A 21,278-nucleotide genomic window follows, 5' to 3' on the forward strand; every position below is an offset into this window, starting at 1 on the left:
GATCGACTAGGATCCAACATCACTAATTTCTCGCCGGGATCAAAACATAAACAATATATGATGACGGCCCAAGTCACGCGAAGCGCTGGCCCATGTGCTTTAGTGACTGGATGATCCATGTGAGCTGTTACCTAATTGATACGAATGAAAAATTTCCAAGATATTGTCCTATAACGATACAAATTTACAGTCTAGCAAGAAAATAAATAAAGAACAAAGTGAAACGCACAACACCAATTTCAATACACCAGATTGCCACTATGGAATAAATGGGCTGATCAGAAGGGTGGAGGCCCACCGGGAGGCCCACCAGGCGGCCCACCGAAGATTGGGCCGCAGCAGCTCTCGAAGATGCAGCAGCACAACAGGTAATAGGCACTGGGAAATGAACATACACAGAGAAATTAGGTCTCAAGTGCATCACTTCAAATTTTTATTTATATTTTTTTTACTTTTTGGAAATGAATTATAGACTTTAGACACATTTAAAAAATTTTGCAAAAGTTTTACGAGGGTTTCAAAATTCTAGAAATTGCATTGAGCACCAAGTGGCCGACGAGGACGGCTCTTGCCTATCCCCCCGGCGGGTTCGCTTGCGCTCTCGAAGTAAAACCGGCGTGCCGGTGAATAAAATGTTCGCAAGTGCTAATCGTTTACTTTATTTAATCATCTGTTAAATTTTAGAGGATTAACAGGGCTTAGCTCAGACCTTTGAATCAGCACTACTCAAGTATTTTTACTTTCAGTCATCTTAGCTAAACTAATCTTAAAACTGGACATGGAGAGCTCTTAAAAAACAAAATTTTAGGCCATATGAGGGGCATGAGCTGGAGGGCAGAATACAGAGAATCAGAAGCCCTCACCATGAAGATGCAAGCCGGCAAATACCGTCGCAGCAGAAGCCCAAGCAACCGCACGGCCCCGGCGGTCCGGGAGGTCCTCCTGGCGGCGGTCCCCAATCCGGCATCTCTCTCTCTCTCTCTCTCGGGTTATAGGAAGGCTTTGATGGAGTTGTGTAGAAGCAGGTTTTGGGTCACTTAAAGATAGGACGACACAGGAGTAGTGGGAAGACGAGAGAAAATTTCAATTCAACATGTGATCCTCAGCCGCGCTATTAACCTACCATTCAAATGTTCAAACTTCACCTTTAAGGAAATAATCCGAAAAAAAGATCGGTCACTAGACCGATTTCTCAATTCTAACACGACGTACTTACTGGATCATCTCAGTACATTAAATTCGATAGAGCTATTTTGTCATATCCAGACTAACGTCAATTCATGCTGCGTCTCATGGAGAAAATGTTATCAGCCAGCCAATATTTTCAATGCTGTAAATGTTGACCCGAGCCTATGGATACTATCAAATAGAATTATTGCGATCTGAACCAGCACATTGCATTAATTTCTCATAGTTGAAACTTAGAATAAGGGAAAATAAGAAGGCTTCGTGAACTAAATTAGCTAATGTGCGATTTCACGAACATAGAGGAAACGGTCGCATTAATGTCGTCCACACAGCAACAAATGTGCCATCCATCAGTCATCGCTTCGTAGGCAAAGTCAACCGACAATACGACATCGTATGGAAGAGAACAAGGACACGTGTAGAATTCTAGAAAGCTGGCATGAAATGAAATACACCGAGGATCAAGAGTCTTGAAATTTATTCTTTCTTTTTTTTGACATTTACGTTTTCCTTGGAAAAAGGGGTGAGCTCAGAAGCGTGGTGGGCCTCCACCTGGGCCTCCGGGCCCGCCGAACATAGGCCCACAGCAACTCTCGAAGAGGCAGCAGCAACACAGCACGTACGCACTGCCGACGGGAAAAAAGAAAAAAAAAATCAAATAAACCAAAATCCAAGTCAATATCAATTGCGAAATTACGTTCACTCTAGAAATATAGCAAGAAATATTGATCCATAAATGTATGACAGCAAATTTCCACGAAATTAATCTCTAAATACTCAAGATAATCGCTATCTATACATTTCGAGTCGCGATTCCCTTCGCATCGTTCACCGTTTCTTTCGACATTGGTCATCAAAGTTTCTCTCACGACTCATCTTCGAAAAATAAACGCAACGCCGAATTAATTTACTATGCAAAACATAAACAGAAGACATTGAGCGGAAGACGGACTCACCAAGAGGAAATGAGGCGACATATCCCATCGCAAAGGAACCCGAACGGCCCCGGCGGTCCCGGCGGTGGTCCCCAAGGCGGAGGCATGATCTCTTCCTCTCTCTCTCTCTCTCTCTCAAATTGGCGGACGAAGTTGCAGCGGATGCGGATAACGAAGTTGATGGATCGAACGTATATATAGGAGGAAAAGAGAGGAGCTTCGTAGCGAAGTAATGCTCGGAAACCTAAAACAGTTGGTTGAGGAAACGAAGCAATGCACCAACCAGTCCAAACCTAACGTTCCAGCCATCACCATGCCGACCTATACGTGCATGGTCTCTCACTTGCGGTCGTTCAAAGCACGAATCACGCAAAAGGTGTTGTGGCAAAAGGAATAATACATGCGTTCCGGCGTAAAAGATGTCGATTTGCACAGTTGAAATCGCAACATCGTCGCGGTATGCTCTTTTCCGGCATGTTCGAATGTGATTCGCTCTTTCGAAATGGCTAATGAAAGTAGTTTGCAACATCGTGCACAGGTTATGGGATCGGCCGGAATTGATCGAGTACTTGGTTTGGTGGGGGCAATGAAATCATTTGCCCGCGTCTATCGAGTAACAATATGCATCTGTCGGCATGGATTGAGCAAAAGATGAGAAAATTCATGGAGTTTGTGGCTCCATTTGGATCGCGAAAAAATGAGTGATTGGAAAAGTATTTTTCTTAAAATGATCGCATGAATTGCTTGAAAGAATTAGTCAATGAAAAATATTTTCATTACCGACATCGATTTATGTATGAATATTTGCATGGTCGAGAAAAAAATTTTTTTTTTTCAATTTTATATGCGATATAAGTGATGTATTTTGGACAAGCTATGTCAATGCTGATTGAATACATCAATGCTTTCACCAAATTGTTAAGGGCCAGATCTAGCTGGGGTCGCATGACTTTGGGCCAACTCTAGCCTTGGGTTGTGAGAGCCCCAGTGACTTGGGTGTTTGATTTAATTTTATGTTTTTAATATACATGATTTCTTGAGTAATCTCGACAAAATTCTAAAAGGGTGCTCGAGTGATTTACCTAATGAAATCATAAGCTAGTTCATTAGAAATAAATCGGGAATGAAATAACAATTATGGCGAGCCATAAGCACAATATGTATTCTCTAGAGATATTAAAATTAAACATGATCACGGTCCGGCACCATTTTCTTGTAAAAAACAAGAGCACTTGCTCGGACGGCCCGACGCTCGGCTTTGTTGTGTTTGAATCATCGCCGGAGGATGGTCAGTCCATTTTCTGCTGGGATGTTGTTCTTAAATTTCTCTCAGAAGTCCCCATTTCGAGATAGAGTCATCCATGGCTCGTATAAATGTCAACCCGCGGTCTAAACAAACTGATTACCGAAAAAGAAAGCATTCCCATTGCGTCGTTGGAACTGAGAACTGGCTTCAGACACAAGATGGGAAAAGCAAGTCGGTCTTTTTCTTGTATGAAGAAATAGGGGTCTGAATATCGCGTTACACACAGAATACAAAAGCTCAAACTGTTTGAAGTATTACACAAGGTCGAATTAATGAGGTCCCCTAATTTGGAGATGGAAAATAATGATACATATGGTCACTGGACTTTGGCTCAATGTGTAATGCGATTCCTAGACTTTTAATTTGTTCAATGTGGTTCATGAAATTTAGCCCAATGTGCAATGTGCTCATTGAACTTTTAATTTGTTCAATGTGGTTCATGAACATTTTAAACTTTTAATTTGTTCAATATGGTCCATGAACTTTAGCCCAATATGCAATATGGTCGTTGAACTTTCAATTTGTTCAATGTGATCCCCAAAAGTTTGGAATATGTTCAATTTAGTTTCTGAACTATATGAAAAAGTTCAATATTGTCGTTCCATTAATTCAAGTTTATGAATGACATTTAACCTTTTTTTTTTAAATTATCATTGGACGTTATGAACAATCATCATAGCACATGAACGAATTTGAACTTTAAGATACGAAATTGAAATCAATTCACTTTATCACGTAATTGGAGCATGGAAGAGCCTTGATCATCAAAGTTGGAGTCAAATCAATATAAGAAATGCATAAAAATGATTAACACTATCGTAATAATGACCATGTTGCAATCTAGTGAACAAGACATACGATCGCAATATCGATGCTAGCAAAGGAACTGCGTCCTTTATTTAATACACGCCATAGTCTCTATTTTTTTCTTTTAATCCGTCTGTAGGCAGAACATGAAGTTTCCGAAAATACTCTATTAATTTCATCGGATCCTAGTAAAATACTAAACAGGGAGGCTTGAAGACATTGGCAAAAGACAAACACAGCAAGCGGAAACGAGGCCACATATTCCATGGCATTGGAAGAATTGGAACCCGAACTCTAAGAGGTTGTCGAGAGTGCGAAGTAATGCACCAATATGCACGCGGATGGTTTTCCACTTGCGGTTTTCCAAAGCGCAAATCACACAATAGCACGCAAATCTCTTGCCGAATTCGGTCGCAGGACCACAAACTCCATGTAACAAACTACTTCAATTAGAGATTTAATAGAGCGAATTGCGTTCAAACATACTGAAAAACGATTATATCACAATTATTTCAATCATTATTGTGCTTACTGATGAAACCAAAAAGCAAAGTAGAGAGATAAGTGGCCGGTTTCTGGATGAACCTTTGTGTAGCTCACTCTCATTGTGGTTCGATAGCGCCATCTCGACTAGTCCTGACCCATAACATCGATGCTCTCTGAATAGCCTTCCATTTCTTCTGTTCTCGAAGCCTTTGCAATGTTCTCCAATGCCAGATCTATAGACATCAATGCTATCCTCTCCCTTTTCTTTGTTCCACATCTATGTGCCACATGCAAAGCCTTTCGCATAAACTCCTCCACATATGAATCGACTGAAGCTTTATCACATGTTGTCCCTGTACTAGGGGGTGCGAACTGGCAAGCTGTCTTGCAGATTTTGTCCACCTTTTCAACAAGTAGCAAGACGGTATCTCGAAGATATTCATGAAATTGAGTACTTTCAAAGCATGAAAAACAAGATACCGAAATTGAGTACTTTCAAAGCATGAAAAAACAAGATACCGAAAAACTCGAACTTCCCATAGGTACATGCTAATGTCGAATTGGCGGGATCAAACTTGACGGTGTCCATGTTTGTTCCGCCATGTTCACTCAACTTAAATTTACGAAGACTCGCCGTGCCCGGGCTTTCTTCGATTTCTAGTGATATGCCACACATCAGCTCATCTTGGAACATCTGAAAATTGGTCTAGTATGCAAGCATTTGGCTTCTCTCTCCACCGGACTCCTATATCTCAAATTGGCCGTGTTCTTCTCGCAGCGCTTATCTTCCATAAATTCTTTCCTGTGCATGTCCTTAACATAGTCTATCCGAAGCTCGGTGTCGATCGCTCCTCAGCTCTACTTTTCAAGCGGGCACTCGACATAGTCTATCCGAAGCTCGGTGTCGATCGCTCCTCGGCTCTACTTTTCAAGCAAGCACCGAATTCCTTTCACGGGTTACTTCTGACTAATGAAACTTGTTTTGCTTTATTCTTTTATGCGCATGTACATAACTGCTGATGTTAAACCATGGAATGTTTGTTTTTTTTTTTTACATAACTGCCGATGTTAAACCATGGACTGTTTTTTTTTTCCTTAACAAAAATAATTGTGTAATTTGGTGTTTACAATAAAAAATAATTGTATAATTTGGTGTTTACAATAAACGTATGTTCTATCTATCTGGCCTTTCCCAAAAGTTTATAGAGGACTAAAGAGAATGTTTCTATTGCTTTAAATGTTGAGTGATACAAAGGCAGGGAGATCACCCCTATTTATATAAGAGGCTTTCCACTTAGTACCGTTGATTTCCTCTTGATCGAATGGGTGAGATCGACTCTCGCCACCTACCATCTACTCTATTAATTACAAGACTACCATTTATCTCATTAAGCACACGAAATATCTTGGGTATACAATTCCCATATCGTCCTCAGGAGTGTTCTAGAATACTCATGAAAATCCTAAAGGTCAAGACACTTTTAAGTCTTGTTGACCATTAGTCTATCTTGTTGATCCTTTTAGGCTGCGTTTGGTCGTCCGTATAAAACTCGGGATATGATATGTTTTATCCTATCCCGTGTTTGGTAGGTATCCCGGATTGTATAATGTCGAATATATTGGGAAATAACCCGGATAAAAAAATCTTAGGGGAGGGGGTAGGATAAGGTCGGATAGGATTTCTCTTATCCGTTATATAAAAGCTAACTTTCTCGTCTCATTTGTTTCTATTTTTATTTTATTTTATTTTTTGCAAAGAGGTTTGAAAATCTAATAAAATGTGTATATTTTCAATTTTTTTTTGTGTGTATGAGAATATTATTTTTATAGTAATAAGATCGGAATATTTCATGAGTATCACGTAGGACATATACGTCCTTTATATTGATATACGGTTTCTACCAAATGCAGGATATGATAGGATATGAGAATATCCGACTTTAAATCCGTAGTTCACCAAATGATGGATAGGATATGGCCAAATCCCTAGATTTCTTATCATATCCAATCCTATCCCGACCAGAAATCCCGACAACCAAACGCAGCCTTAGGGTCCAGGACTAGAAGATCCCGAAATGCTCGTAATCGAGCTTAGACCTGCTATCCCTGAAGAAGAAGTTCTCCATGCCGCGTGCCTCTACCACTTGCAACGAGTAAAAGGAACAAGAATCTACCGTCGCGAGACACTTGAAGTGATCAATCAGGTCCTGAGTCTCTTCAGGCGCAGGTCTTGGACGATTCTTCGAGACATCACTGCGGTCCGCATCAAGAGCCCGGTCTCCTATCGCCCTAACTTGATCTGCAATCCTGTCAAACCGGTCTCCTATCGCCCTAACTTGATCTGCAATCCTGCCCGTTGACAGACCCGTCGTCGCGTGATTATGCTCGAGAACTACTATGGAGATATTCCACGTTCCATCTTTTTCCACGCACTCGATCTTAGCATCACATCCTCTTCTCCTGTCCCCGTCTTCTGTACCGCGACGCCTTGGAGATCTGCTCTTTGGACTTGTGGCCTTGGCAAGAGCATGAGAAGTAACTCGTCCCGATGACGGACTTGTCTGCTTCCATGTATTCGGCTTTTCCCCTTACCACATTGAAACCGGTTTGTTTAGCACAGCTGCAGTAAAAATCATACCCGGCCACCTCTGAGTCGAAATCCATCCCCACCCTCGCTCGTCCTCTGTCTATATGTGTATGCGTGTATACTAAATGATGATCTTGACAAAAGCAACACGGGGTCTATTTCACACCGCATAATTTAATTGTTTTGGGCTTATCCAATTCGTATTGTTTCTCTATTTTATTAGGACTAGAGAAATATTCTACACAGTTTGGATAGCTCAAAATGACACGTTGAGGAATGTCAATCTCAAGCCAAGTTTTTGCCAAATTTGATATTCGTCCTTTGAAATTTGGCAATCTTCAAGCAAGTATCATTTTCTTGAAGGAAAATTTCAAATAAGTGCTTGAAATACTGTCATTTTTTTTCAAATAAGGGTATGAAGTGAATCTTATTTCAAATAAGAGCTTCAAGCGGCCACGATTGACTCAAACAAGAGCTTGAAGTGGTCACGTGGTTTCAAAAAAGAGCTTCGCCTTAAGGACATTTTCATCATTTATTTTTATCATTTTTTATTTGTTTTTTTTCCTTTCTTCAATTTTTTTAAAATTAAAAAATTCACGGCCCCTCCTGTCCGTGGCTGCCACTCCAAAGAAATTTGCTTATGTTTTTAAGAAATTTAAGAGCTGAATTGATTCAGAGAAATTTGAAAGTGGAACATCTCTTTCTGCTGCTGCAATAACGTAATCTGATTTTTTTGAAAATTTGTATTTTGATTGCTGATTAATCCGTTTAAGCTGGATTTTAGGAATTTCCCAATCTTCTGTAGATATGTGAGAATCTCCAATGTTTGTTTGTGAAAATCTTCTATGTTTATTTCTTATCTATGGATAGGACCATGATTTGAAGACATGCGTGATATAGAACTATATATGTGCGTGTGAAAACTGAAATTAATTTTGCTTTTGACGCAACAAAAGATTTTGCTTTGGAACTGCAAAGTAGCATGCTTAGGCTAGAATACCATGTTATAACCTCCTACCAAAGTGCATGCATGTACACTAAAGAACAAAATCGTGAGGCTCGGAATGGGACGGGCCAAAGAGGACAATACCTCGAGTGAGTTAATTCAGGAATGTCACACAAGTACTCTCTCGCCACAAATTTTCCTGACGATTCTCCGCCACGCCAAGGTTGTCCCGTCATCCATCCTTGCTGGCCATGTCTCTCACGGCCCCTGACAAACCTCTTGGTTCCATCGGAATCTCGACAAATCCGCTGGTTTCTGAGTTTGCTCAGATTAAAGATGGGCTCTCTTCATTGGATGATCAAAACTCATAGGATCGTTCTATGAGTCCTAATAGAAAGTTGAAGGATTATCTTCAACCCATGGTCGATGGTTTTGGAGAGGATGTGATGAGTTCTTCGAGGAACCCTCCTCGAATTATTTCTTGAGTAGATAATTGCATGAAAATGCATGTTTAGCACAACTTAGGTATCCTCAAGCTTGCTGGCCGAAGTATTGTTGTGCATTTCCTATATGGAATTGACTCCATTTTTGATGATCAAGGCACTTGCATGCTCCAATTAGGTGATAAAGTGAATTGATTTCAACTTCGTATCATGAAGTTCAAATTTGTTCATGATAGCTGTTCATAATGTTTGATGATATATTTTTTTTAATGTTCTAAGCTTGTGTGAAGATGATTTGATGATTAGAACGCCTGTGGACGAGTTTAGATGCATGTTACAAGTATCTGGAAATTCAAAATTTGGGGGCGTGAAACATCATCAAACTCTATGGACAATCATCATAGCCCGTGAGCGAATTTGAACTTCATGATACGAAATTGAAATCAATTCACTTTATCACCTAATTGGAGCATGCAAGAGCCTTAATCATCAAAATTGCAGTCAAATCAATCTAGGAAATGCTCACCAATATTTCGGCTAGCAAGCTTGAGGATACCTAGGTTGTGCTAAACATGCATTTTCATCGAATTCTCTATTCCAGAACTAATTCTAGCAAGGACCCTCTAAGAACTCATCACATTCTCTCCAAAACCATCAACCATTAGCCAAAAATAATCCTTCAACTTTCTACTAGGACTCATATTGGCTAGCCCTCGTCAAATCTTGGTGAGGGTTACCTCGCCCGCAGTCGGCGGGGCCTTGAGTGCCTTCACAGCCTCACATGTGGCCGGCAAGGCCGCGGTGGCCCTAGGCGAGGTCATCGTGGCCTTGAAGGCCCTTGCCCAAATCTAGTGAGGCGCTAGCAAGGGCAGTTAGCGATCCTCACCGGCCAAAGTGAATGAAAAAAAAAAAAACAATGAAAAAAAACCAATTAGAAGAATATGTTTTTTAAAAAAATAAAATTTTATGTAAAAAATATTAGAAAATATCCATATCTGCGCCAGCCGCACGATTTAGGACGGCCGACATCATGTCAGCGATTTCCAATCAAAATTGACTAGATGGACTGAATTGGTACTAATGAAAAAAGATTTAAGACTAAATTAATTCAATTGAAAGGTTTAGAATTGAATTAGTACTAATGCAATATATTTAGGGCTGTTCTGGTACTTTTTCCCGGTCTTGAATGGCGACCACTCCATGATCAGCGGACCCGGATGCGCGCGCTCCTTGGGTAGTATAAGCAAAGATTTCACTCGTATCAATGACTCTCAGAGCAATTATTACTACTCCACACAGTCAACCCAGCGCAACGTACAATTTCCAACAAAATCAACTCTGTGATCCTCTGTTTGACGCCCATTTTCCTGAGCTTACTCCAGTTGAAGTATGGCGGGACAGCGCCCTGTGACCATGGACTTCAGCATTGCGTGCTTTCTCGCGAGCTGCCTCGTTTATCTTCTCGACAATGAATACCTTCCTGAATCGTCTCTTCCCAGTATCTATGGCCAAGCCCGCTTATCATCTCAATATCCATCTCTCCCCGGTGCCTACGGCCAAGCCGTCGAGTGTGCGGGGATGTTGCTCTGATGGTTGTCATTGGTGTCTCCGGTTACCCTGCTTCTGCCTAGCTTGTGGACCACGTATTTCTCTGTATTATATATCTCTCTCCATGGGAGTTGGGGCATTGATGTGCTCTATGCTTCTCAAATGCAAGCTCAATACATTATCGGAGACCGAGACAGCACGTTGAAACTTGCCTTTTCTAGCTCGTTGTCTGTTGAGCAAGAAACCGATCGCCCGGTCTGAACCCTTTGACGCCATACTTGTGCACGGTCGGTCACATGGCGGTTGCTTATTCTATGTAGTTTAACAGGAGGAATAATTTCATCAACCGAACTCCTGCATCTGATACCATGTGTACCGTCAATTCGAACTAGTATCATGTTGACTTTGGGCCCGAGAGTCACGCTGCCGAGTCATATAGGCCTTGGATAGTTGATGCCGGATGCAATGGTAAATTTGCGAGCACATTAATAAACTGCTGTGTCAAATTCTTGTTGGATCAAATTATGACCTGTTTACTTGAATTCAGACTCGCAGCTTGTTAGTTTACAAATCAGATTTCTAGGTCAACATTAACACACTTCGCTATATTCAAGATATGAATAATCTGCCCATCAATCTTCTTTCCCAGATGCACCTGTGGTCATCCTATCGGGAGGAAGCTTGGCATTATCATGACATTAACTATCCCCATGAGCCCGGGCTTGGCATTGATTTTCTCTATAGCATGTGGTGTCCCTGTAATGTTAATCTCCATAAAGAGAGGTAGAACCAAAGACCATCCCAAAGTTCCAATGATTCTCCACAAAATCATCATCTTCATTTTGATTCCGTGACCTGAGGAAGCAAGCAAAGACAAGTCTTGTACTTAGTGCTTATTGAAGAGCGGACGTCCAAAAAGGGAACAGATGCTACTAAGCCAAACAGGGTCTCTACCATTCATGTCATTAGCAGGGCATTCACCAGTAGTCATTACAGGAACATTTCCCGTTCTTGAAGTGATGAAAACGATTAGCATCCCGTACAACAATCTCTCTCTGAACTATTTTTGAAATGTATTTTGTTACATTATGACAATCGTTGCATACACGCAAGTTCTTGATGATCCGAATCAAGCTTCCGGCTGGTGTACTTAAGAGCCCAAATGCAATAGCTAATCTTTCACTGTGACCCCAAAGCAACTTAACCTTTATTGATTCATCTACATCTCGAAGAATACAACTAGTATCAGGAACATGACCAGAAGCCTCAACTTCTGTTTTCAAATTGCCCACGATCTCATCTATCTCCAACTGTTTTGGATGTGAACTATCTCCAGCCAAAAATGTGTGCAACCGGTTACCAATTTCTATCAAACTGTATCCAGGGGTTTTTTTCAACCCACACTGCCTCATAAGTCGTCTAACATGATCTACCTTATCCCATTGTCTTGCTACAGCATATATATTTGAAAGCACTACATAAACACCCGGATTGGCAACACCAAGACATAGCAATTTGTCTGCGGTCTTTACACCTAAATTGACCTTCTTGTGAATCTGACACCCATTTAGCAGAGCTTCAAGAGAAGAACTGCTTGATTTGAAAGGCATTTCTTCAACCAAAGCCTCTGCTTCTTCAAGACGGCCTGCTCGACTAAGAAGGTCCACAAAACATGCATAGAGCTTCTCATTTTGTCTAATGTTGTGCTCTTTCTGCATGCTGCGAAATAGTGCAACTCCCTCTTCCACCAGGCCCGAGTGATTGCAAGCAGTTAGAAGAGACACAAAAGTGCTTTCGTTAGGCGAGACTCCTTCCTCTTTCATTTGGTGAAAGGCAGCAAGAGCTCGATCTCCGAAACCATGCATACCATAACTACCTATTAAGGAATTCCATAATACGACGTCTTTTTCACTCACAGTTGAGTAACGAATTACTCTATCTGCATATTCAAGCTTTCCACATTTAGCATACATATCAATAAGTGCCGTCATGTTCACAACACTCAAATCATAGCCATCACGTAATAGGTGTGCATGGATGCTCTTCCCCTTCTTTAAATATCCCAAGTGGGCACAGCAATGGACTAAGCTAACCAGAGTAATGGAATTGGCGGCAACTCCCTCCTCTTGCATATCAGAAAATAATCTCAAGGCTTCCTCGGCACACCCATTCTGTGCTAACCCAACAAGCATTGCCGTCCATGTTATCACGTTCTTATTAGATGTGCTACTAAAGACTGACAAGGCCAGACTCAGGGCGTCGCATTTTGAGTACAGGTCCACAAGAGCAGTGCACAAAATGACATCCAACTCAAGACCAGCTCTATAAATAAAACCGTGGAGCATCTTTCCACTTTCGAAATTTGCAGTTAAAACACAACCATGGAGAAGGCTGACCACGGTCCCTGAATCAAACCTGCAATGATTATTACGTAGTTGAGAGAAAAGTTCAAAAGCTTCATTCACAAAACCATTTTGGACATATCCAGAGATCATGGCATTCCAAGACACCAAATTTCTCATTGTCATACCGTCAAAAAATCGACGGGCATTCACAACATCACCCAACTTAGCATACATATTGACCAGGGATGTGACAACCAAAACATCGCCGCCCATCTCCAAGCACAGTACAAACCCATGAACCGATTTGCCTAGATCCAAATTACCAACTCCCTCGCAGGCTTGAACTATGCTTGTCATTGTCACGGGAGTAGGCCTAACACCATGTTTACACATCTCGAAGAACAAAATGAAAACATCATTAAACTGTCTTGCCTGCACATACCCGCCAATCATTGAATTCCAACAGACAACATCTCTCTCAGGGAGACCATCAAAAATCATTCTTGCTTCTTTTACCTTCCCAAACTTCATCAGAAAATTTACCATCGAACTCGCGAGAAACTGATTTCTCTGAATTCCCTTGTTGACGGCAATGGTTATTATATCCATGCCCCTTTCGTAATCAGACACCATCGAGCAAGCCTTCAATGCGAAATTGCAAGCTCGGTCATCGATCTCCAAATCACGGGACCTCATCAGCTCGAAAAATGCAAGGGCCTCATCGTACAGCTCACGTCTCAGATACCCAACAAGCAAAGCGGCGCATAGAGACGCTTCCGGGTGCGGAATTCGATCGAACACGTTGCGCGCATATACAAGGCAACCCAAATCACGATACACCCTGACAAGTTCAGTAGCCAAACGTTGCTCATTGTAAATGCCATTGACAACAATCTGAGCATGGACGGACTTGACTCCAACAACGTCCTTTGAGAACTCACGCAGGAGAGAGGAAAAACGACTGGAGGAAGCATCTCCGAGTGAAAGAGGACGGGATGAAAACGTAGAAGAAAAGGAGACTCTGGAGGGTATCTTCTGGGTGAAACGAAAGATTTGGAAAGATGGCGATGGCATGAAGTATAAGAAGAGGAAGGGGATAGCACAAACGCGCTATGAAGAGAGGCCATCAGCTACAAGGTGGACATTGGAAGATTGGCGCTAATTTTGTCTGTGGAAATCATCTCTAGGTTTGACCCCACACCCAAAAAAAAAAGAAAAAAAAAAGAAAAAAGAAATCATCTCTAGTGTAGGGGTTAGTGCGGTAGAGACCAGACATGGAGGATTCCGCGGTTTGATTTGGGCTTATGTTTTCCAACATGGACTCTTTCTTTTGTTTTCACATTTTTTTGGAAAAGGTAATAGAGACACGTGATACACATTGTTTTTTTCAAATTGTTTAGTGACACTCGTCAACTTTTTTTTTTTTCTTGTGCAATTGAATTTTCATATATGTTTTTTTTTTCAGTTGGTCCTTCCGTAAAATTAATAGAGTATTATTAACATGAACTACATAAGCATCATGTCAACGATGGTAAGATAAGTTAGTGTTTTCATATAACTTTTAAGTGTTTGCCTAGATATAATGGTTCGAAATTTCGAAGGAAAAAAAAATCCTAAAAGAGAGAATAGTAAGGAAAACGTGAGAGGCGATTGGGAGTGGTGCTGACAAAGGCCAGACTTGCTGGGATTGCGCAATTAGGCCAAAATCCAAATGACCCTAAGTTTCACTTGGCTTGGGTTGCTTGGCTCGGATGGTGCGACTCGAGCCGAATTTGGTCATGGGTCGTGCGATCCCCACCATCCATTGCGGGTTCATGCGATCCTTGACGATACTCGATCGGGTCAAGGATCATCGACCTAAGTCGGATTTGGCCTGCATCGCCTAACTTCACCCAAATCCTTTTTTGTCTCCAAGTTTCCCTTTTTAAAGATTTTTTTTTTCCGTTTATTGTATTATTCATTATGTCTCTCTTATTTTTGAATTTACAATTCATTAGGAATAATCAAGAAACGAAATAAATATTATTGCAAATTAAACTCACAATATGTATTTTCTAGAAATGTTGAAATTAAACTCGACCGTAATCCGGTGCCCGACAGGCCCGTTTAAGCTTGACCCATCAATATTCTTGGATGAGGTTAGACAAATAATTTACGATGAACGGGATTGGATGAAGATTAAGGCTTAATCTTAAATTCCGATTCGGACCCGACCCATTAGTGACCACTAATTGCAGTTGCCGGGTATGGACTGGCCCGCCCCATATGGCCACGGTGCATCCCGACAAAAGGGGTGGTCGTGTAATAACCGTTGTATGCGCCCACGCCCTCGGGAAGTGTCAGACTCAGCTCATTCTTTCAAAATGAGGGGAGCCCTTGCCGCATCTCACTTCCCTTTCACTCCCCCCCCTCTCTCTCTCTCGCGCAGTCCAGTGAGTCTGCGCTCTCCCTCTTCTAGGCTTTTCCCCTCTTGCGCGCAAATCAAAATCACGGTGATCTGATCTCTGCGGGTGGGATCCGTTTCGGGCTTCCGGTGGTCCTGCTAGTTCCCCGTGTCTTTGCTGGCTTCTAGGAAGCGAGAGCACTCGCTCGACGGCTCGGCGCCTGGCTTTGCCGTGTTTGGATCGCCGCCGGAGGAGGGTCGGTCCGTTTTCTTGGATTTTCCCTCTTGTGCCAGCTCGTTGGGATTTTGGGGTTTGACCACGTTTCGGCCTACTTAGGCTGGTATGTTAAAAATCAGTGTTTTCGCATTGTACCTTCGGTTTTTTTGCTTTTTGATGAATTGGGATTCTTGTTCGAATGTTGGTGTTTAAATTCTCTCAGCTAGTCCTGAAAAAGTTTTAAATTTTTGGAATCTTGGGCATTGATTTGCTCGAATCGGTTCTCTTTTTGCGGCGATTATATCGATTTCCAGTACAATTATGCGGGTCATGTTCTCGAGAATGAAAATCAACTGTTCTGTGACGCAAGTTTGAATTTTGGATTACTCTAATGTGGTGGTGGGACAGGCTTAGTCAGGCATTTTTCACGTAAATGCATAGATTGTGAAAGATGAAATGAAATTGGGAGCTGGCACGAGCTTATTAAGTGGACATCATGTTAGTTGGCCTTTCCCTTGCTTTTCCTGGTAACATTTTCCTTATCGTTTGATGCCTCATTTGGTTTATTTGTGTCATTTTCATTTTCCCTGAGAGAATGTACTTCTGCGGATGGTGCAATACAACAACTGGTCAACTCCTTGTGGAGTTTTTCCATTGGTTGGAAGTTAGATGGGCGCTTTTGACTATAGTTTTTCACTAATTTTTACTGTTGGACTTCAGGTCATTGTAGCGCCTGTGGGGTTTATTCGTTTTGCATAGAGAATGGATGGTGGCGGGGATGGGATTGCTTTAGTTAGTTTTTACTGAAATGTTCTTATGCAACTACTATTTGCTAATTACAATTTCCATTAATAACCAAAGTAAAGCTGGTGAGGAGGTTCTTATATCACATGGCATATCACTGAACAAGATGGTAAACTCAAATAGTCTTTTTTCTCTGAGCTTGCTTAATTTCCGAAGATTATGTGTCCGGCTTAAAGTTAAACTTTGTGTAATGCAGTGGTTTTATGCTTTTCTTGTTGAACGTGGAGTGACTGAATGCTGCCTACTTAATAACTTGTGATGCAAACATGGACAAAATTACGGATTGTCCGTATCCGGGATGCTTCTTTTGCGTCATGAAGGAGGGAAACCCAAGCAAGCGTAGAGCAAGCATTCTGAAATTCTTCAGAGAACTGCCTTCACAAGATGACAATGGTCAGGTCCTACCCATTAGTGGCCTTTGGAACACTGCAATGGCTCATCCTAATGACCCAGAGTTTATTGAATTGGGAATTTTCGAGTGCATGGCTGCCCTTATTTGGAAGGGTCTTAGGAATCGCCGTTGGCTTTCGCATGACCAAAATATCTACATCCCTTATTATGCAGCTCATATAATTGGATCGTACACGATGAACATGGAAGAATTTGCTGAGAGAGCTGTACGTGCTGGGGTGATCCCACCTCTGATAGATCTTTTAAAGGGAAAATTGACATGGGTTGAGCAGCGGGTGGCATTACGAGCACTGGGACACTTGGCTACATACGCCAGCACTTTCCCAACAGTTGCTAGTCACGCTGAAATCCTCGAGCTCTCCATTCAGCTAGCAATGAGTTCTTTAGAGATAGTTTATTCTCATTTTTATCAGGACATCGATAGAAGACTTAGCTATCATTGTGACCTTCTCACCCGTGGCATGGGCGGTGTTGAAATGGAATCTAGAAAAGCAGAGGAATGGGCTAGTCAGCTGCAATGCTGGGCTCTTCAGCTCATAAATTGTTTTGCTTTTAAGCCTGAATTTCTTCCTGCCATTTGTAAGCCAGAGTTCTTGGTGAAATTACCTGGAATGTGGGGTGGACTTGTGAATGAAAACTCCCCAGCTGGAATTGGTTTACTGAGAACTATTTGTCATCATAAGATTGGTCGAGGAGCTGTTGCTAGTTGTCCTGGTATAGTTGAAGCATTGTGTAACATTGCTCGTTCTTCAGATGATTGGCAATATATGGCTATTGACTGTCTTATCTGGTTGCTCCAAGACCTAAATACTTCCAACAAGGTAATTTTTCGCTTTTTGTTAGCTCCGTAAACATGATTATTTGTATCTCCATCATTTCGGACATCATGTACACAATTTTTTCAGTTGCTTATCTTCTTTCATTTTCGAAGAGGTTATCAAGTTACGATCTTTATTTCTTTTGTGATTGTGAAGATTTGTGAATTATTGTTGTATTGTCATATTTATCTTCTTCACTCGTGATAGGATTTCTAGAAGGAATTATCCTGTGGTGGTTTTCTGATAGGAAAATTGAATTAAGCTACATTTAATGTCACATGGTCCGTATGTGTAAGACAACTCTACCTCTTTTCTTTATATCTGTGAAGCATGTTCATCATAAGTGCGAAAATTTGTTTGCAAGGTGATGCACGGCAATTTGACTTGACTGGTCCAACTATGAGATCATTTTTCTTTTCTCAACTTGCATTTATTCTTCGAGCCTTTGTGATGCTTGGGGCCTAAAGTCCCTTATTGTGCTCTGGCTTTCTTGTGTCCTGCATGTGGGACAGCAGAGAGACAACTTAGACTTAAAAAATGTCAAAACTGCGTGCCTTTACTTTTACCATTTTGGGAATACAACTTGTAAATACATTCTTTTGTGTCCTCGGGGTCTGACCTGATTATCCATGAGGAAGAGGCATGTAGTGAACTGTGATCTTGAACTGATTTATAGAGCAATAAGCTGAACATTGTCTTTGAACTGAGGGGATGTCTGTCTTTAAATTTTGAGAATTTTGGGATCTATATAACCAATTTACATTCAAGATTCAATTTTGAAAATTATACTGTCAGTGAGGAATATGCACTGGAAAAATGAGACATGTTAGCCCTGTTTGACAGAGAATAATCAGGTTAAGAGAAAGTTCAGAATGGCTATGTACATATACATATAAAATTTGCATTGTGCTTCTTGTAGTTATGAGAAATATAGTTTCAGTGAAATTTAAACACTTTTGGCTGTAGGGAAGGAGGAAATGTTGTACTCCTTAAAAAAGTATTTTTTCTGTGTGGGAGGGTGTTGGGTATTACGCTTCCTGCGACTTTGGTTTTGAGTAGTTGAGTAGTTTTTGCTGTTTAGTCTTTTGGCTTTGCTGGTTTCCTGACACCTAGTGGGATTTCATTTGGTTGGTTTTTGGAAGAAGTAAGCCTGTTTGAGGGAGGTTGAACCTCACACTTTGGCTTTGGCTTCTTGCTTCTAACGTCAACATTAAAAGACAACTGGTAACTCCCATTGTAGACTAGAACTCATTCAGCGGACTGTCTTTGGGAGCTGTTGTTAACTTTTGGCTTTAGTTTTCTACATTCACTGTAACTTTTGACCTTTTGTTATATTTGACTTGTATTTTGCAAACTTAGATTTGTTGCGAATGTTGCATGCTTCAAATCCTCAAAAGCATATAATCATGTACATTTAAAGGTATTTAAAATATTGAATAGTACAATTTTATGTACTAAATGCCGTAAGTCGGTAAGTCAGGACGGGCTTCTGCCTTTTTTTATCAGAAACTATAATTTGCAATCCTAGATCCTTGGTCTGTGCCCTTGTAATATATGAACTCGCATTCTAGATGTGTAATAGAAAGGAATTCTTTCGTCTGAATGAGCTAGCCACTCATGCACTTTGTATTGTCAATTTGACAGTAAGCCTCTCTTTTTTCTGTTGGTACGAAATTACCCCTCTTTTCTCTTTCTTCTGTTCACATGAAATTACCCCTCTTCCTTTTTTATGAGAAGTAAATACTTCGACCCCCAGAGGTATGGCTTAAGGTGGAAGATATATGACCTTGAAAGCTGACTGCATTCATCAAATCTCTGAGAATTAACTCAAATAGAAATGTAGTCTGTCTTTAGATATTCCCTCTATTCCTAGCTATTTTCAACTTAGTTTTGCTCTCTTTGGTTTTTTATTTCATTGAGGCTCTAAAAGTCAATATGTCATTGGTATGACATGTTTTCAAAAATTTCCGACATGCATGATGTTTAATTTTAGTGGAAGATTTATACATTAACTTGATTAGACTCTGCTTCTTGTCCTGCATGAACTTACCCGAATGCAGTATGCCAGACATGTTTTATCTATGAGTGCCTGTTTAAATTCTTTTGTTAAATTCTTCTGATCTGCTGTGTAGGTGGTTGACGAAGCAGTTCCTGCACTAGTAGATCTTTCAGAAATTACTTCTCTTGGTGATCACAAAAAGCTTGGAGATACAATCGTCAATGTTCTCGAGGAATGTATCCAATCGCAAGCAACAGGTCCCAATTCTCTCAACAGTCGCACAAAGGAACACATTGATGATCTCTTAAGTTCCCGACAGAGACTGAAATGGGAGAAAAATATGCCTAAGGAGGATCTCCATATTAAGCAAGCTGCCAGTCTGGTGGTCAAGCTTGAAGGAAATTCGCTGTTCTCATCAGGGGATATAGCTGGAGCAGCTTCAAAGTACTCAGAAGCATTGGCACTATGCCCAATGAGGTCTAAAAGAGAGAGAGCAGTCCTTTACAGTAACCGAGCACAATGTTATCTTCTGTTGCAACAACCCTTAGCTGCCATAAGTGATGCGACGCGTGCTCTTGGCCTTCACGCCCCTCTTAATCGTCATGCTAAAAGCCTCTGGAGGAGAGCGCAAGCTTATGACATGCTTGGCTTAGCTAAAGAAAGCTTACTAGATGCAATTTTGTTCATAAATGAGTGCTCACAGTCTAATGATCCAGATCTGTCACTGAGGCAAAATAAGGTTCCTGACTATGCTGAGAGATTGGTCAAGAAGCAGATGCGTGCGGCTTGGCTATTTAGAGAAGCGGCAACTAAACATGGAGGTGTCCGTGGTGAGGGTGATTCCCATGCCATCTATGGTCAAGAATCTGATGATTCCGAATGGGAAACAGCCAGCGAAAGTGACGTTGCAGATGATGGAAGAGATGAAATGGATGAAGATGATGATAACGAGAACGAATGGAAGAATGTGGATGAACGCAAAGAAAAAGCTTTGAAAAAAGGTATTCGTCGAAGGTTCATCCCTTAATACCCTCTAGGCGCGAAATTTCATACAGCCTTTTTCTTCTGCAACGGACACTTAGACAAAAGACGACTTCTTTCTTTTCCACTTATTTTCCATTTTTCTGCCTTTTTCACGTGTGTTTCGTTTGATTTCGAAATAAATATTAGCTTCTTTCTTCTCAGCTTCTAGCTTATTATGGAATGTCCATGTATAAGCTGAACCCTTAATGTGTATTGAACTTGTAAGATTGTACAGACATCAAGGGTGGAAAAAATTTGCCGCTTCTGGAAGATGAACCATGAAATTGTGGTTGAGGGCAGACTTTAATGGAGTTGAAGCTGTGCCTAATGCTGTATTAGTGTGTAAGAGTGTTGAGTTCCAGTCTTTTTTCCTTGGCTGTCATCCACAAACCCATCCAATCATCATCAGGCGAAGCAGTTTGGACAATTTTCAGGTATTGCTCTTGAAAGGATGTGACTTGTGGCCTCTCTCAATAGCTTTTTTTTGCTATTCTTCCTATTTTTTCAAGTGTAAAAAATATTTTTGAAGTTTTTGGTGAACGAGTCTTCTTTTGGCTTTTCTTTGTGTTTGCTCATTAACTTTCTGGAGGTGATTTGGGAGGCTTGTGTGCATATGTGATCATCAGGGTTCTTGTACTTTGGACGAAGAGTTTGTGAAGTTTGATACAATTCTCATTACCAATTTCTGTCTAGTTGACATTTTCCTTTCCTGTCTTACTTTGTTTTTTGGAAAGCTTATGGCCTTTTCTTGTTGCCTATTCTGGTTGCTGTATTACTGGTCTCTATACAGTCTCTCCAAACTCATTTAGCTTACATGCATACCAAGGCAAGAATTCAAGAATTGACAAGGAGCTTATGAGAAGCTTCCGTTCACTGACATAACGTAGTTCGGAGTGTTTCTGGTCTGGTTAAGTTGATTTCAGTTCAAGATTGTTTTCTTTATTCAAACCAAGTTCCTTGGTCCTGATGTCGAATAGAGAATGAACAATAACAAAAGCGCAATGCCTTCTTGTACTTCTCGCATTTATGGAG

General features: G+C 41.0%; 2 protein-coding genes and 2 long non-coding RNA genes across 5 annotated transcripts; 2 read left to right on the forward strand and 2 right to left on the reverse strand.

Annotated features, from left to right (window-relative positions):
• Nucleotides 1–944: 944 nt before the first annotated feature.
• Nucleotides 945–1,932, forward strand: LOC125315609. Its single transcript, XR_007198823.1, has 3 exons — nt 945–988; nt 1,657–1,862; nt 1,905–1,932. It is a non-coding gene; the product is annotated as an uncharacterized LOC125315609 (long non-coding RNA).
• Nucleotides 1,489–2,651, reverse strand: LOC115734554. The gene is made up of 2 exons (XR_004014671.2): nt 2,145–2,651; nt 1,489–1,814 (listed from the first exon to the last, which is right to left on the reverse strand). It is a non-coding gene; the product is annotated as an uncharacterized LOC115734554 (long non-coding RNA).
• An 8,297-nt stretch (nt 2,652–10,948) lies between these two features.
• On the reverse strand, nt 10,949–13,779 carry LOC115734550 (pentatricopeptide repeat-containing protein At3g12770-like). Its single transcript, XM_030665403.2, has one exon. It carries the CDS (start codon nt 13,663–13,665, stop codon nt 11,224–11,226), a length of 2,442 nt encoding a protein of 813 aa, XP_030521263.1. The 5' UTR covers nt 13,666–13,779; the 3' UTR covers nt 10,949–11,223.
• Nucleotides 13,780–14,912: 1,133 nt separating this feature from the next.
• Nucleotides 14,913–20,928, forward strand: LOC115734551. Of its 2 annotated transcripts, none has more exons than XM_030665406.2 (4): nt 14,913–15,315; nt 16,192–17,227; nt 19,357–20,224; nt 20,482–20,928. In XM_030665406.2, the coding sequence occupies exons 2-4, from the start codon at nt 16,262–16,264 to the stop codon at nt 20,526–20,528; spliced, it is 1,881 nt and encodes a 626-aa protein (XP_030521266.1). In that variant the 5' UTR covers nt 14,913–15,315; nt 16,192–16,261; the 3' UTR covers nt 20,529–20,928. The 2 variants fall into 2 exon arrangements, with proteins under 2 accessions (XP_030521266.1, XP_030521265.1); XM_030665405.2 differs by having other exon boundaries at nt 14,914–15,315; nt 20,473–20,928.
• Nucleotides 20,929–21,278: the final 350 nt, after the last annotated feature.

This window comes from Rhodamnia argentea, chromosome 6 (genome assembly GCF_020921035.1).
Source record: "Rhodamnia argentea isolate NSW1041297 chromosome 6, ASM2092103v1, whole genome shotgun sequence".
NCBI lineage: Eukaryota > Viridiplantae > Streptophyta > Magnoliopsida > Myrtales > Myrtaceae > Rhodamnia > Rhodamnia argentea.

Coding starts and splice junctions, on each gene's coding strand:
- LOC115734550 (XM_030665403.2), bottom strand. CDS start 13,665: ATGCCATCGCCATCTTTCCAAATCTTTCGTTTCACCCAGAAGATACCC.
- LOC115734551 (XM_030665405.2), top strand. CDS start 16,262: ATGGACAAAATTACGGATTGTCCGTATCCGGGATGCTTCTTTTGCGTC. Junction 17,228..19,356: donor ACCTAAATACTTCCAACAAG/GTAATTTTTCGC, acceptor TCTGCTGTGTAG/GTGGTTGACGAAGCAGTTCC. Junction 20,225..20,472: donor AGAAAAAGCTTTGAAAAAAG/GTATTCGTCGAA, acceptor TGAACTTGTAAG/ATTGTACAGACATCAAGGGT.